This window comes from Marmota monax, unplaced genomic scaffold (assembly GCF_021218885.2).
Source record: "Marmota monax isolate L192 unplaced genomic scaffold, Marmota_monax_Labrador192_F-V1.1 WCK01_AAM20220418_F8-fsc00122, whole genome shotgun sequence".
NCBI classification, from domain to species: Eukaryota; Metazoa; Chordata; class Mammalia; order Rodentia; family Sciuridae; genus Marmota; species Marmota monax.
Window position 1 is genome coordinate 7,896,654 of NW_026695223.1, and position 16,803 is coordinate 7,913,456.

At 40.0% G+C, this 16,803-nt stretch overlaps 1 protein-coding gene and 1 long non-coding RNA gene across 8 annotated transcripts in view; one reads left to right on the plus strand and one right to left on the minus strand.

Annotated features, from left to right (window-relative positions):
• Tpk1 (thiamin pyrophosphokinase 1) overlaps positions 1-16,803 on the minus strand; it is a 351,972-nt gene that overhangs the window by 128,513 nt on the left and 206,656 nt on the right. For all 7 annotated transcript variants that reach the window (XM_058575780.1, XM_058575775.1, XM_046434098.2 and 4 more), the window contains exon 7: positions 8,854-9,000. In XM_058575780.1, the coding sequence (XP_058431763.1) occupies positions 8,854-9,000 (147 nt within the window). The remainder of the gene's footprint in view (positions 1-8,853; positions 9,001-16,803) is intronic.
• LOC124086093 (uncharacterized) lies at positions 909-3,316 on the plus strand. Its single transcript, XR_006849707.2, has 3 exons — positions 909-1,137; positions 1,673-1,750; positions 2,153-3,316. It is a non-coding gene; the product is annotated as an uncharacterized LOC124086093 (long non-coding RNA).

Here is a 16,803-nt window from a genome sequence, read left to right on the forward strand (position 1 = left end):
GGCTAGGTGGGAGGTAGGGGCTCTCTTTCACTCTTTTCCTCTTGAAATAAGGTAGATAATCAAAAACTTCCTATTTGTTGTATTTGACTCTCACTGGGTAAACTAACAGTTATTTCATCTTTGATTGAAGTGTATAATTATGTTTTTAATTTAGAATATGAGGAAAAATATAACTTAATGAATTTTATTTTATGATTGGACTATTTTGAGGCCCAAAGGAGAAAGAAAAAAATGTTTGAAAGAGTGCTTGGTCGGAATGTTTTTTCTTCCTCAAAATTCATATGCTGAAACCTAACCACAGATGTGATGGTGTTGAGATGTAGGGCCTGGGGAGGTGAGCAGATCATGAAGGCAGAGCCCTTACAAGGGGCTCTTCTAAAAGAGGCCCCACGAGCTCAGCTGTCACTGCCCGTGTGAGGACACAGTGAGAACGTCCATGAGCCAGGGCTGGGAAACTGAATCCGCCAGCACCTTGATCTTGGACTTTCTAGCCTCTGTAGCTGTAAGAAATAAATTTCTGCTTGTAAACTATAGAGTTTATGGAATTTTGTGATTGCAGCCAAATGGAATAAGACAGAAAGTGAGAAAATCGATCCAGATAAAGGGAGTTTACAGCAGTTTGTTTGGAAATGCTGTGTGGAAGGCTGAAATTTTAAGTAGGGCTTTAAAAGAGAGGGACTTAGACAAACATGTTTTGGGCAAAGAATAGTGAGTTCGATTGTGGAGAAAAGAGTAGTGGACGTCAGGCTGGAAAACGACAGATGAAGCAGTTTTCCCCAGTCCTGAAGGGAGATTCAAAGGTCTGACCCAGAGGTCCATGGCTTAGATCCAGCCCAAGGAAGAACAGGGAGAAGATGAGGGAAAGCCTTTTGAAAATCCTGGGGCTCGGGTGGCCAGGACACTCCCCCCCATATTTGGAAGAGAATATGAACTAAAAATAGGTTGAACAGCACTTCTCTAGTGTGTGTCCACAGATAGGCTAGCCAATCTACAGAAGGCACAGCACAGCCACGGAATGCCAAGCCCCGCAGGGAAGAAAGTAAGACACCACGCCATTCACACAGTTACTGCCCTGCCTGTTTTTCCCTTGGAGAAGGTCTCACCAGAACAATTTTATAAGCCATCTTCAGTTCCCAGGTGAGTCCAAAAAATTCAGTTGCTATCAGGAAACACTGGAAAAGGGTAAACAATCACACTAGAGAAATGTACTTTTACTGCCATTTAAACCCCAACTAATGGTAACCTGTTTCTAATCAAACTGTGCTATAACAGCTGCACCTTATCAAGTTTCTTCAAGTGCCTAATGCCCTAATGCACTTCCTCTTTCTTATTATTAACTCCCTGACTAACCACTCATGCCCCCTTGAAGCACTAAATTACCCTGATTTTAGTGGCACCGCTCTCTTTTCAGGTCTCTCGTTTCTTTTCCTGTAAGATTCTCCCTGGGTTCAGTGGTCCCTCATTGCTCTTTTTACTTGGGACCTTGGTAAAGAATGTGGTGACTCCTCCCCCAGGATTTTAACATGATTCTCAATAGGTATATCCCCAGGTCGGATCATATATCCTTTTAGGCAATTCTACTTGGTTCCAAAGATAGATCAATCTCTTTACATCCCAGACCCAACTGGCCATCTTCCCATTTTGATCTGTTCTTGTTTTCTTTCTCCCAAAGGACAGCACCAGCACACAGCTCCATGCACAGCCTAGGTACCAGACGGCCTCCTCCTCTCATTTCTGCAATGAAGACTTGGTAGGACACACCCCACAGAACCCCAGCTCTCTTGTTCATGTTCACGTTGACTTCTGAACTTACCATTTCTTCCTGAGACTCCTAAATTAGTCAATTGGCCTCTCTTTCCCCCTAACCATTCTATCCTCTGGCACTACCACAATAAACTACCTAAAATGCCTATCAAATGCCATTCTGATAAAATGCTTAGTACCTGGCCTTCACCTTCAATGCTAAGACCATCTTCCAGGCAACACAAGCAAGCCCCTGCTGCATGGAACCTGTCTCTGGCTGCATGTCCTGTGTCCCCAGGTCCAGGAGGTCCAAAAATGTGACAAGTTCACCAAGATCACCTTGGCTTCGCAGATTATATTACTTCCACATTAAGTATTTTATTCCTTTCTTTGCCTTACTCCTTATCAGGCATGAATTTTGATATCATCTCTCTTGAGAAACTATCCACAAATCTCCAGCAACCCTGGGCCCAGTCCACGTCAGCTGCTCTCCAATGATCCCACAGCACTGTGTTTTCTTACAGCATATTCCTGAATTTTCATATCATTTTTCTGTCTCTTCCGCTGAACTATAAGATGGAGAACAGAGGCAGAGCCTCTTATTTCAATACTTCAAGTGTCTGCAGAGTCTATTACACTATAGTGTAAAAGGTGTTCAGATGTCTGTAAGTACTTAAGTCAGCAAAGCAAAACAATACCTAACAAATAAATAATCTGAGTGTTGGGTTTAATTCTTAAAGAAAACTAGTTTAATTAAACATGGATAAATTCATACAGGGAAAATTATTATACCAACTTAAATAGGACATTGAGACATTAAGAAAACAAACAAACAAGAACTGTATAGCCCTGAAATTTTACTTTTTAGTGTCTTAGTTCACATTTAATACAAGGTCTTCCTACTAACATGTGCAGATTTACATCCCTGTGACAGGACAGTTTTTGGTGTTATAATTTTAAAATGCTGAGAGGAAGGGGAGGAAAAAGAACCTAGCAGGAGAGGAAAAGGAGAGAAGAATGAACACTGAAAACCTCCCTTGGAGGCTGGGCAAGTCTGAAGCCATGGACAAGGGGATGTGGAGGGGAGGTGGGTAGCATGTGTGCTCCGGCAGGGAAGTGACTATGGCCCTCGCACAGCAGAGCAGAGGAGCCAAGGGAGAGGAGCAGGCCCAGCAACCAGCAACCAGCAACCGCACTGTTGGGAGGAGGGCCTTCAGGTGAGGCACTGAGCATCCTCACCTGGCCAGACCTTCCCAGGCAGGGAGGACAGAGCAGCATTTGCCCTCTGGAGGAGGAAGGCAGGTTGGGAAGGCTTGATGCAGAGGGCTACTTCTAGATTAGATGCCTGTGGTCCTCTTCTAGACTGGCACTGTGTGAGATCCGCTTAATGTTCAGCACCAATTTGTTTTTGTTTTCTTTTGTAAAAGTAATTAATTGTAAAAATCAATAGAGAATAATGCGATAATTCAATACATGTGTAGAGTGCGTAATGAACAAATCAGGGTATTTAACATTTCCGTCTTCTCAAATATTTTTTAAAAGATTATTGATTAATATTAAAGAATCATACATATTTAAGGGGCTTGGTGTGATATTTCAATACATGTACAGAATGTGTACTGATCAAATCAGGGTAATTAACATTTCCGTCTCCTCATTATCTTGTGTTTGGAGCCTCTTTTAGTTATTCATACAATACATAATAGTTTATCATGAGGTAGAGTAACTCCTCCTCTGTAGAAGACCAGAATCCATCACTTCTATGGAACTGTGTGTAAGTTCCCTGATCCAACCTCCCTCACCCTCCTGCCCCTTAAAGCTTCCCAGCATCCAGTAATTGCCATTATACATTCCACAATCAACTTTTAAAAACATCTACATTAAAGAAAACTCGTGGTAATTTAAGAAGTGTCTCACTTCTTTCACTTAACATAATGTCTTCCAGGTTTATCCATTTTGCTGTAAATGATAGGATATTGTTATTTTTTAAATATTTATTTTTTAGTTGTAGTTGGACCCAGTACCCCTATTTTATTTACTTATTTTTATGTGGTGCTGAGGATCGAACTCAGAGCCTCACATGTGCTAGGCAAGCTCTCTACTGCTGAGCCACAACCCCAGCCCGGATATTGTTCTTTTAATGGCTGAATAAATTCTAAGGTGTCTATGTCCCACATCTGTGTTATCCCTTCTTTCATTGATGGCACTATGTGTCAGCAACAATGAATACTGCAGCAACAAGGATATGCACGTATGTGTCTCTGATATCAGCACCAATTTTCCTTCAAAGAATTACTATAAATATCCTTGGGCAGATCTCATAAGATTCTCTGCAAATTCCTATATATAAAATGAACTTTTCAATACTGTTTAGACTATTGGTTCTTTGCTGCCATAAAATTTATATCCGAGTACAAGGACAAGCAAATGACAAAAGTTATAGAAGAGAGAGGGAAGAATTTAAAAAAAAATTTCCAAAGAAAGGAATTCAAATACGACAACAAAGAGAAGATTTCAGAGTTGTCTGGAATTGAAAGCTCTCTGCCCCCATTTCAAATCATGCTGAGATTCACTTCTTGGAGGCTATCACTGACAAGACTGCTTGACATGGGTATGGATTGGTACAGGGACCCAGGACTTGAGCTCTCAGTAGAAATATTACACATGTCAAATCTGCGAAATGAATATTCAGCTTTACTCAGACTATGAACACTTTCTTATCCTATTCACTACCAGTATGACAAACATATAATATATAAAAGGGCAGGCTTCACCCAGCAAATAATTAATCTGATGAGAGAAAGCAAGTGGCAGTAAAACATAACTGAGATCACAAGGAAGGCATATTTACAACACATTTAGAAGTTTGCTCAACTGAGATAAAGACTGACAGAAGTCTGCTCTGTAACACCAGCTCCGCATCCGGTCCTGGAATCCTGATTAGGAATCACTGAACAAGGTTTGGGGTAATGTAAAAGGCACGCCTTATTAACTCCAGGACATCTCATTTCTTGGTCATAAATCCTATTAACTTGTATTATAAACTGTCATAAAACTTGGAGATAAAAGATAATTTATGCTCAGTGTACAGAAGCTCATGTTTCTGTGCTCCTCTGAAGCACAGAACCAGAAAATGAGAAAGTGTGTATGTGAAACCTGGGGCCACCCACAGCCTGCACAGGCAGCATGATAAACACAGCCCAGAGCGCTGCCTGTTTTCTGAGGGAACACGGCCCAAGGGGTCACGGACATCAGTGATGCTTCACGTTGGGGCATCTCCTTTTTCGTGAGCTCTCCTGCTCACAGAAGGTGATGGTATCTTATGAAGAACACAATTTTTTTTTTTGAGGGGGGGAGTAAAAGAGGGAGGCTTACTTTTGAGGAAAGAAATATTATGCATCCTATTTTAAACTTCCATTTCTAGATGGCAGATTGAATATTTCCTTCAAAGAAAATACAAGCTAAGGTTTTCAATCGTAGATATTTTGACCTGTAGTAATTGACATATTCTAAAATACAATATAAAAATTTATATGCTTATAACCCAAGCATATTCATATTGATGCAGAGCTATATACTTCCATGACTTTGTTTTAAAATCCAACTTATCATAAATAAAAATAAACCACCGAAAGGGGATCAAAAGGAGAATGTAGACTAGACTGGAACACACTAAACAAATTTCAGTGAACTGCTTCTAGATATAAGGCTCAGTCCCAAACGCCTAACATAACTCTAATCAATGAACCATCATTACTTATTTATACATTCTAGTCACATGACAGTCTCACATGTAGACTCTCCAAAAGAAGCACAAAACATCACAGTCATCACTAAGAAGACTTGAGGGTAAGATCAAGAGAAGCACATTTTAGTTCTAGGGTCAAGGAACATCCTGGCCAATTAATGTCAATATGGCAGAATCAACAATAATTCTCTTTCAGTGGTAAAATGTTTACCAAACAAAGTGCTCCCATAGAGAACTTATTCCTCCTGCTATCTTTTATGTCAGATAATTTATAGTTGTAAAGAAAATTTTAGAAAGCAGTTTTCTCAAGACTAACATTCATGATAATTAACATTTATATTGAATTTTACTATTTTAATGTATGTTAACAAATCTCAATGGAAATTCATTTAATTTCTTTATAAAATAAAATTGTTGTTATAGGAAGACATTTTATAGTTTAGCATTTTTCTTTAATTTAGAGGTACAGCAGTAAGGTGGAATGTATATTTAAAGTGAACCCAAGTTCTGTCTTATTTGAAAAAGACTTTGTAGGAAAAAAATTTCTATATGTGTGTATGTATACATAAATGTACAAATATTTATGTACATATATTCACATACACACACTGCTGGCCACTCAGGTAAACACTGCTTATGGAAAATTACCAGTCTATGGGCTGTGACTTGTTTTAAGAGCTTGTCATTTGTATTTAAGTCCATTAACCCCATGAAAGAAGAAATGCGGTGTGGAAAAAGTATTGAGGCAAAACCTTTATTACCTGTCCTGCTTTCCTCACAGTATTGCTATGAAGTTCAAATGTGCTCCAGCTTGTAAAAACATCAAATATTTTCCTACTCAACAGTGAGATGTGTTGATTCAAATAAAGTTAAGAATTTTTAATGTCATTCTTTGTCATTAGACACATCAGACTGTACTAATCTTTGCTGCACAATACTTCAAATGGTTTCAGGTTAATTCTGTAACATTCCTTCTGCCTATCCTGACTGTGACTGTAATTCTCAATAACAATGAACAGCAGCCATGGACCACCTATTCTGAAGGCCCCCACGTTTGCACCTCCACCTTTCCTTACTGGCAGCTAATGTCTTTCCCATGAAGATTCTGTTCAAATGTAAGTTCAGGAGAATGTATGTTCCAAGAAAACAAAGGTTTTTGCCTGTTTTGTTGATTTCTTATCCCTAGAAAGGAGCCTGGCAAATAAAAGATATTCAACAAATATTTGTTGCACTAATTGAGAGACTAAACCATGTGTGCCTATGCAAAGCTTTTCCTTACTACACATGCCCAAATTATTTGTTCTCTCATCATCTTTATGCACTAATCTCTTAATGACATTACTGCTATCATTTAGATCTTCAGAGTCCCCCACAAGTCCATGTGATAAAGGCTCGGGCCCCAGGGTGGTTCTATGGGGAGGTGGGGCCAAGGGAGGTCTCAGGTCATCAGGCATGATCTCAAAGGGTAGTGGGAACCTGCCGCTTTCTTATTTTCTTTTTTCATGACTTGGCCACGAGATGAGTGGTTTTATTCCACTATATTCCTCCACCACGATGTTCTGCCACCAGCCCAAGGCAACAGAGAAGAGCCAATGATCAAACTAAAGCCTCGGGAAGACTGTGGGCCAGGTAAGCCTTTCCTCCTTATAACTTGATCACCTCAGGTATTTGTTATATTAACAGAAAGCTAACACAGTTATGAATACATTTTTATAAATGTCTCCTCCACGAGACAGGAACCAGAGATCAAATGTATGACTAATCCCAATGTAGCAGGTGCTATATAACTGCTAAGTAAAGAAAGAATATGGAGTTTGAGATCTGAATTCCTCAGCTCCTCTTCCACATTTTCCTAGGAAGCACCAAGTCCAGGTGATATAAAGAGCCAGAAAAAGATTTAAAAACAAAAATTAAAAAAAGGATAAAACAAACAAAAAAAAAAGATAAAACTTGCTCAACAATGCTCAGTATACATTTGACTAGCTATATTAAACAAATTTTTCACAATGGTATACTACAGCAAAAAAGAAAACAACTGCCTACTATCTTTTAAAAAATATATATATATATATATATTTTGGTACCAAGGATTGAACCTAGGGGCACTTAACCCCTGAGCTACATACCAGCCCTTTTTATTTTTTATTTTGAGACAGAGTCTCACTAAGTTACTTAGGGCTGTGCTAGGTTGCTGAGTGTCAAGAACCATCTGTGGGCCCTGTGCAGACTACATCGCACATGGCAGCCTAATGAATAGGAGAATCTGGTGTCTAGGAACTTCTGGTGGCCATTTCCTCTGGCTTACTGCCCAGATACACTCTGAGCCCTATTCAAGGTCTGCCAAAGTTCCCACACAGCACTGGAGATGGGGTGACCTGCTGTAGCTGCACAGCCCCTCTGAGATGGGTGTGACCTGCCAAAATGCCAATCAACCTGCTGAGGGCAAGACATCATGAAGCAAGACTCCACTCCTTAAATCTTATCCCTGTCTTTAATGTATGCCCTTAATAAACCACTGGATTTATCAAGGGCTCCCTCTTTTGAAAATATCTTTCTGACTTTGTCTTTTTTTATTCATTATTATTCTAGACTTTAATTTCTTAGGTGGCTTTCATCCTCCTGAGTAGGAAGAAGTATCCCCTAACAAAATGATGGACCCCTCCCCATAGCTGAGGTTGGCTTTGAACTTGCAATCTTCCTGCCTCCTGAACAGGGATTATAGGTGTGTACCACTGTACCCAGCTGCTGATTTCTTTTTAACTAAAATCTACCAATAAACCTTATAAAATTTGTTTATTTATTAAGAATTCTATTCTATGCCCTACATTGATAGAAATTTTCCTGATACTTATCATTGGATAAAAATGACATCATTGTTAAAGATTTGCTTTAAGGAGTAAAATTAATTATCAGGCAACTTAGGAGTAGTAAAAGCTAAACATTTGCTTTCAAGTACTTAACAAAATCAAATCCAGTTTCCAATTACAAGGACAAAACTCAAAATATATGAGAATTCCATTTGATATATTTGCCAAGTCTTGTGTTTCCCTTGTGTTGAAGGTTTTCTCAAGTGTCATTCACATTCAACTGTTCTAAATGCAAACGTGCTAAATTTAATTCTTACTCAATTTAATTAAAAGTTACAAGATTTTCTTTTTCTTCTGGCTGCAATAAAATGTAAACTTTGAGATTTCTCTGCCTTGGTGCTGGGCAGGGACTTGGGGCCACAGAGGAAAGCAGCTACAAATAAGCAAACAGTGTACTTCAGAGTTAAAAGACAGCGAGGCCAAGGTTCTCCGCATCTTCTAGAATGCTAGAAGTATTATGGAAGGAAGTACTGTTTTATTTACTTTTTCACTTACTGGCTGGAGAAGGTAGATGAGAGACTCCTCTTGGATCATGATAATTGGCAGAGGCGTGATGTGAGTGGCTTGGAACAGGGTGTTCACAGACGCCATGATCTGGTCAAAACGCCCAGCAAGGCCTCCCAGTGTCACGATCACGTCCACCTAGGTAAGCAGGTGAAGTGGGAAGTCACATGTTTAAAGAAATTAAATAACCAAGTGGCATTAAACCCTGAATGGAGCTTTCGATACTCTAGGCTACTTATTCAGATGAAAGAATTTATGCGCTTTATCGAGCTCACATAACTGGAAAGTGGCAGAGCCGGGTATCAAGAACTCTGGACAACCATCTCGAAGTCTTTCCCAAGTGCCTATTTACCTAGAAAACTAGCTCACTCTCCCCTTAACAATCCACTTGTGTATTCCTTTCATGTGGGTGTCTTTGACTTAGCACAGTCAAAGGTGATGTTTTGTTTTCTTTTTTTGCGGGGGGTTGGGGGGAGATGGGGGTTTGAGGAAGTTAGGGACGTAACCGAGGGCCTGGAGCTTGCTAGGCAAGTACTCTATCACTAAGCTATATTCTCAGCCCCAAACTGCTATCTTGATCAAGAAAGATGGAGGATGGAAGAACTTAATTAAAATATTTTAGGAAAACCTTATATAATATAGAAACTGACAATAATAATAATTGTTATAAAATAAAATTTGCTCAAAAACAAAGAGTCTTTGAGTTTTCAGTTTTGAAAGAGTACATTAAAGAAAAAAAACTAAGATAAAATGTAGTCCAACCCTGATGTACCAATGGTACCCCAATGTGTAATTCCTAGGGGCATAAATAATGTTTTAGCTCCAGAATCCGAAGGATATGAGGTTGGTTGATTGGATTTTTATTTCATTTTAGTTATCTTTTTGTTTGTTCATTCAATGGCTATAGCTCTTGTGACCTGATGGTGCCTAACACATTAAAAGATGCTCAAGAGTTTGATGAATTAATAGATGAAGAGAGTGCAACAAAAGACTTGCTGGCCTGGGGAAGAATCAGAGTCACTACCACACTGTGGGATCATTACAAGATTAATGAAAACATTAAACACACAATACATGATGGAACCATGAAACTTGGAATGGATTTACTATTTCTGAACATATCAGAGAGTAAGGGAGAACAGGAATTATTACTTTGGATAAGGTGGGTTTGTGTCTAAGCTAGACTATTTTAATGTAGGCAAATCATACATCTATAGGAGTACTATGATCTTTGGAGAGATTTTTCTACTACTCCAAGAATTAGATTGGGGGCCCCAAAAAGACCATGTACCCTAGGAAACATGTGACCACGTACCTTAGGAAACATATATTAATCTGAATAATAGGTAAAGACAGGGACCCCTATTAGTCTTCAGAGGAAAGAGATAACTTGTAAGTAATTAGATTTGCCAAAGGCTTCCTTCCGGGGTATCAAGTGGTAGCATCTCAGGGAGGTCTTTCTGGGAAGCACACTCCAGTGCAGTTGAGAAGGACCCAGAACCCCACATGACCTCAGGAAAATTACAGAATTTGCTTTAAATTGAAGAGAAATGAAACAAAAGAAGTTGTACATGAAATATGGAGACAGTTTTAAGGCTCCAATGGAAAGAACATTGGCATATTCATATCCACATAATCCTAAATTCACATCAGAAGCAAGGTCTGATAGAAGTTTATTCACTGTGCAGATACTGGAATCCCTTTTCCAGGTTCTCAATTTTTCATTACTACACTCTGGGCCTTGAGGGATCCCATAACCTTTAAGGCTGAAATTTAATTCCCATCTTCTACAACAGGATATCATGATGAATAAGCAATATCTGTAAATCAGTCACTGAATTTTTCAGAAGAAAGGAGCAGCAAGATTACTTCTCATCACTACTCATTTTCCCTACAGGAAGTATTTAGCAAGATTGATTAAAAACATTAGCGGATCAATGCAAGCTGCAGGTGGGGTGGGGGAGGGGTTGCACCCACCATTTCTGCTATTGTCTAGTCCTAGCTGCAAGTGGGACCAGAGATTCACAGAGAAGGAGGAGAGAGGGAAGACATCACCCCTGCATATTTGCATAGGTTTTTACAAAGCAAGACTGACATCTCTGAGACAGTTAGTGCCATTGGGACAGGGCCTTCCAGAGAAAATAGGCCATTGTGGATGGCACGAGTGCCTTTTCTAGGTGGAGCCAAAGCTTTTATTTCCACATTTATTTCTAATGTCACCAGTCATGCTTTGTTATAATCTTTGCTATTCTTATGTGTCTCTCCTTTTGGAGGAAGCACAAGAATCCCGACTCTAGCACTGCGTTTGCATGGGCATACACAACAGGTATTTACTGAGCTCCCCTAAGCATATAAAAACTCAGGAAAAAACATTGAAGATAAATAACCAGAGAGGCAAGAAGCTAATTATTAATTAGGCTGCGTAAACACCATCTAATTCCTACAAAATACCTCCCTACTTGGCACGGGTCCCAATAGTTAGTAGCTTTTTAAAAGTCAGCATGTCACATTTATTACCTCATACACATGTTGGATGAATTCATAAGTTTCATTTGTAAGCTAATGACAAATTGGAAAAACCCAACAAATACTTAGTGATTATTTGTCATGTGCTGGGATATATCAGTAAGAAAATGAAAGTCCCTTCCTTCACGGGGTCAACATTCAGATGAAGGACAACAAACACTCCTAAAAATAAAAAATAGGCACATTATTTGGAATGTGGAAAAAGTGGTAGAAGGAGCATAATAGAGACAGGGAAACAAAAAATGCTGGTGGAGAGGGCGCTTCAGTTTAGAATGAGGGACAGGCTGCATTGGAAAGACATAAAAGTGGCGGCAAGAACCCCAAAGAGGTTGAGGGACTTAAGCACACCGGGGCACTGGGGCCAGGTGTGTGGGGGAGACGCTTCAAAGAATGAACTAGAGGCAGGGAGAAGTCACATGGCCCCAGGCATTATCAAAAAGCTTCAGGACGCTAGTGGCAACTGAACAAGAAATTTACAGCAAGTAAGAAAAATCAGAAAAATGTGAGTGCTAGGCTTATACGATTCTCTCCTGAGTTTCAAGAATGCTAACTGCTCACTTAACATCTGCACCTGGACATCGTGCATCAGCGACCTCAAGGTGGATAAGCGATATCTTCCTCACTTCAGCTGCTCTTATCATGGCTGCACATGGGATCCCAGTCTTCCCGGACCTGCTTCCTTCCACATCTTTATTTATTCCCTCAAGAAACTGCCACAGCTCCGTTTTTTGAGATGTATCCAGAATGTCTACTTCTCACTCCCCGTGACCTCATCACAACTGTGATCAAGCCACCGAAACATGACGGGGTGTGTGAGCCGCGTGCATCTCACAGGACTGCCACAATAGCCACCAGCAGGTCCTTCTGCTTCTGACTTGGCTCACTCACAAACTAGTCTTACTGCGGTTTCAAAATAATCCTGTTAAAATGTGAACACATTACAACATTCTTCTGCTCAAAATCCCTCAACAGCTTTACAATACTCCTTTTTCCCTTTTCCTTTTGTACTGAGGATTGAACTCAGGGGTCCTTAAGCACTGAACCACATCTCCATCCCTTTTTATTTTGAGACAAGGTCTCCCTAAGTTGCTTAGAACCTTGCTGAGTGGCTGAGGTTGTCCTTGAACTTGCGATTCTCCTGCCTCAGCCTCCTGAACTGCTGGAATTGCACGTATGTGCTACTGTACACGGCAGTTTTCCAGATTTCACTAGAAGCTACAAAGCCCTGCAGGATTTGATATCTAGTTACCTCTCTGACCTTACCATCTATTTCACTTTTCCTTTTCCTCTCTGCTTCAGCCATATTTTCATTTCTTCTAGTTCTTGAAGACACCAGTCCCTCCTACTTCAAGGACTCTGTACTTGCTTTCTGTCTGGAGTGCATTATCCCCAGATATCCCCTTGGCTGGCTTCTTTACTTCCTTCATTGGCCATCCACCTAAAACTTCCCCTCCTTCATGGCCAACAGTTCATATTGCCATTTTTAGCTTTAGATTTTTTTTCCCTAGCACCTCTCGAAATCTAACCCCATGCCAAATATTTTACTTATTAAGTTTGACCTGCTGTCACCCCAGTCAGGTGATAAGTAATATGAGGGAAAAGGTTTCCTATCTCCAGTGCCTTGAGTGAAGCATGGAACACAACAGGTGACCAGAGAATGTGTGTTGAACAAAGGAGTGAGAGAAACAAGGGCTCCAGAGCGTGGCCAGGGGACCCCAGTGCTGGGGAACATGAGGAAGTGCTGCAGCCAGGGCCCAAGGGACTGGGGCAGAGGTTTTTAAATCTTATGATGGCCAAGGTCAAGAAATGTACATAGAATTGCGCAACCGAAGTAAAGAGGTAAACAAGATAACCAAGGGAGGCACGTAAGAAAACCAGAAGTACATGTATCAGAAGGTATATCTGAATGCACACAGGATGTACCATGAATTAAGACATACTGACTTAGCAGTCAACCTCACGAGACGGGAGGCACGCGGCCAAGACTATGACAACGAGGACTCCAGGAGCACGCAATAAGGACGAAACAATGTGACAACAGGAGGTTCAGACTCCAGAGAGTGTTAGCCAAGAAGAAAGGAAGAGTGCTTTCCAAAGGAAATAAAATGAAAGCCACATAGGGATTTTAAAATCAGCTACATTTAAAGAAGAAAAATGAAAGATTAATTTTGACATATTTTAATGTGAAGGATGTAAATATCAGCATTTTACCATGGAATCCATGGAACAATAATAATGAGATTCGGTACATTCTTTTTTACCGGTGAGGTCCCCAACATCCACCATGTATTTCACCCGATTGCACATCTCCAAGCTCCACTAAGTGCCCAGGTGGCTAGTCACTTCAGCCATGAGCAGAGGCGGGTCTAGAAAAAGCACAGAGCAGTGAAGACACCTAGCCCTGCTTCCAGGGCCACGCTGGGGACGTGGTGGGAGAAAAGGCAACACAAGCAGCAGTACCCCCAGGGCTTCTGAGCATCATCCTCCTTAGGTGAGAACCCAGTCTCCGGTGGAGTCAGAATGTCAAGACACAACAAATACAGGAGGCTTCAGTGAAGACAGCCAGGAATTTCAGAGGTCACTGAAGGGGAAATGCTGTGTCCTTTGACTGATATTTCCCCAGTCTCCCCAACCCCAGCCACTGGCAACCGAATTCTACTCTCTGTTTCTGTGAGTTCAACTTCAGAAGATTCCACAGGTATGTGAGATCATGCACTATTTGCTTTTCTGTGCCTGGCTTATTTCACTCAGCATAATGTCCTCCAGGTTCATCCATGGCTTGCCAATACAGAATTCCTCTTTTTTCTATTTGTTAAGGCTAAACAGTATTCCATTGTGTACACCTATCCCATACACTGACTTCAAGTTCTTTGAAAGAATACCTAGTGGTGGCATTGTGAGATAATAGGCTAGCTCTACTTTTAAATTTCTTAGGACCTTTATTCCGAATGGATATACTGATTTACATTTCCTATCAATAGTATAAAAGCATAAAAGGGTTTCTTTTATACTTTTTATACTATATTTAAATAGTATAAAAGGTTTCCTTTATTCTGCCTCCTTGCTAACATTTGTTACTGTTCATATTTTTGATAATAGCCATTCTGACAGGTGTGAAGTGGTGAGAACCCAGTCTCAGGTGGAGTTAGAATGTCAACATACAACAAATACAGGAGTTTTCATTTTCTTGATGATTGGTGATGCTGGAATGTTTTCAAGAATATACTTGTGAGCACATACATACAACTACCCAACACATAACTGTTATGCCGTATTAATTAATATAGAAAATATGAAAAAGAAAACAAGAAAATCTTGACTGATTTGCATATGCCTCCTATCCTCGAGTCTAGATATCTGACATTATTTGTTAGCACAGAGTGGGGTGGGAATAAGTGTTGCCATTGGCTTTTCATGTGCCATCACATTTGGCAAAAAGAATCTTGAAATCCTGGATGAATACAGTAGAGATCTGACTAGTGTCATATACTAAGTAAATAGCCATGTGAGTATACACATGATACATGACCTCCTTGGGCCACAGGTGGCTCATCCTTAAAAACAGAGGATGATTAGAATTCACTAGCATATTTTTCAAGATTCCTTTCACTTCTTTTGCCCCATGTTCTCTGGTTTCTACCATAATAAAAAACGGTCATAACTATTTGTTTAAAAATTAAGTGTAAAACTTGGCTTTGTGTTATTTGTCCTAATACAATCATGGCAAGACTAATTCAGGCACACATAGCACCAAAAGAAGCAGCAATTTCATTTTTCTATTATAGCAGCAAAATCCTTTCAGTTACGAAATTACAAGTTTTTTCTCTGTTTGACCTTAAAAAGTTTAGAGAGGAAGAACAGAGTAAGAGGCAGTGACTGTCAGCGCACTCTAATTAGATTTATGTTCCATAACTTGAGTGCTGGGGATGCATAAATGGACAATTTCCTTGTGGCTTTTACTTATAGATAGGGTGGTCATATAATTTAATGTACAAAATGAAACACTTGGGAAGTAAAGGGGGACATTATAAATAATTGCCCAAGAATGCAGGCCTCCATCAGGACTCTGCCACGGACACCAGCACATGTTCTCCCTACTGATGGAGAGTTACAACTGACCCGAGCAAAACCAATCCAACACAAATAAAAGGAGCTAAAAGGACTTTGATATTATGCCTAACTAACTTCTTCACCTTTCAAACATCTGTACTGTATTATCCTGGGGCTTCAAAAAGATGACAAAGGAGTTTGGTCCAATTACATTTGTTGCTTCTATCTTCATCTGAAGATAGAAGACCCAGTACAGATTATGGGGGACAGATTTTGATCAAGAGAGAGCAAAAACAGATCAACTGAAAGAAACCAGTAAAATCCAATTACTACATGAGAATAATAAAAAAAAAACTTCAGAAATATCAAAGAATGTTTTAGTAAGTCTGTAAAAGAATTCCCATGATGGATGTGAAATATAATGAGAAACCAGAGAAATTAAAGACCACAGATTTTATGGCAGCAGATATGCTACACTGACAAACACAGAATATTGGCAGCTGTAGAAAGGATACTTCCGGATCCCATTTCAATTTCAACCAGGTCACATTTTACTGTAAGTCCAAGTTGAGTGTCAGTCTGTTTGGGTGAGGAATAAATAGCACCTCTTATAATGGCAAGATAATGAGGTTCCATCCATGAAGGAAAAGTCCAAGAAAATTCAGGATTTTTCTCAAATAATTCTTTTTCAGTTCTCCCTGACACAGCTTTAATTCATGTGTCAGTTTCTCATGGACAACCAGACTGCTCTGCCTGTCCTTCTTACCTGCACTGCTGCCTATATAATAACCAAGCAATCTTCCAGTAGGTAATAAGATCAAGTTTTCCATATCTCAAATCTGTTCTTGCCTATGTTCTGCTTAAAATTAAGTATTGGCTTCCCCGGATCCCCAAGATAAAGTCCAATCGCCTCCAGTGCTGCCCCACAAATTACATCCTCATCTCACCCCAAGTTTACATTCTCAAAATGCTTTAGTTCTCAGAAAACAACACAGGACTGTCCCCTCCCTTCCCTGTAGAGGGTGGTCTAAAAAGACTGAACTTCTTTGGACAGAATGATTCCATCCTACTTTGTCAAACTATAATGTTATAAAGCCATAGACATGTTGTCTTAGCTCAGGCTGCTATAACAAATGACCAAATTACTTTATATCAAATGTATCTCTCACAGTTCAGGGGATCGGGAATGGCATGATCAAGGTCCCAGCAGACTGAGTTCTGCCAAGGGCCCTCTTCATGGTTTGCAGACCCACTCACTGTATCTGCACATGGGACACAGCTGACAGAGGAATCAAGCACTCTGCCACTTCATAAGGACTAATTCCATTCATGAAGGCTGCAACAGTTTGGATAACTGTCCCCCAA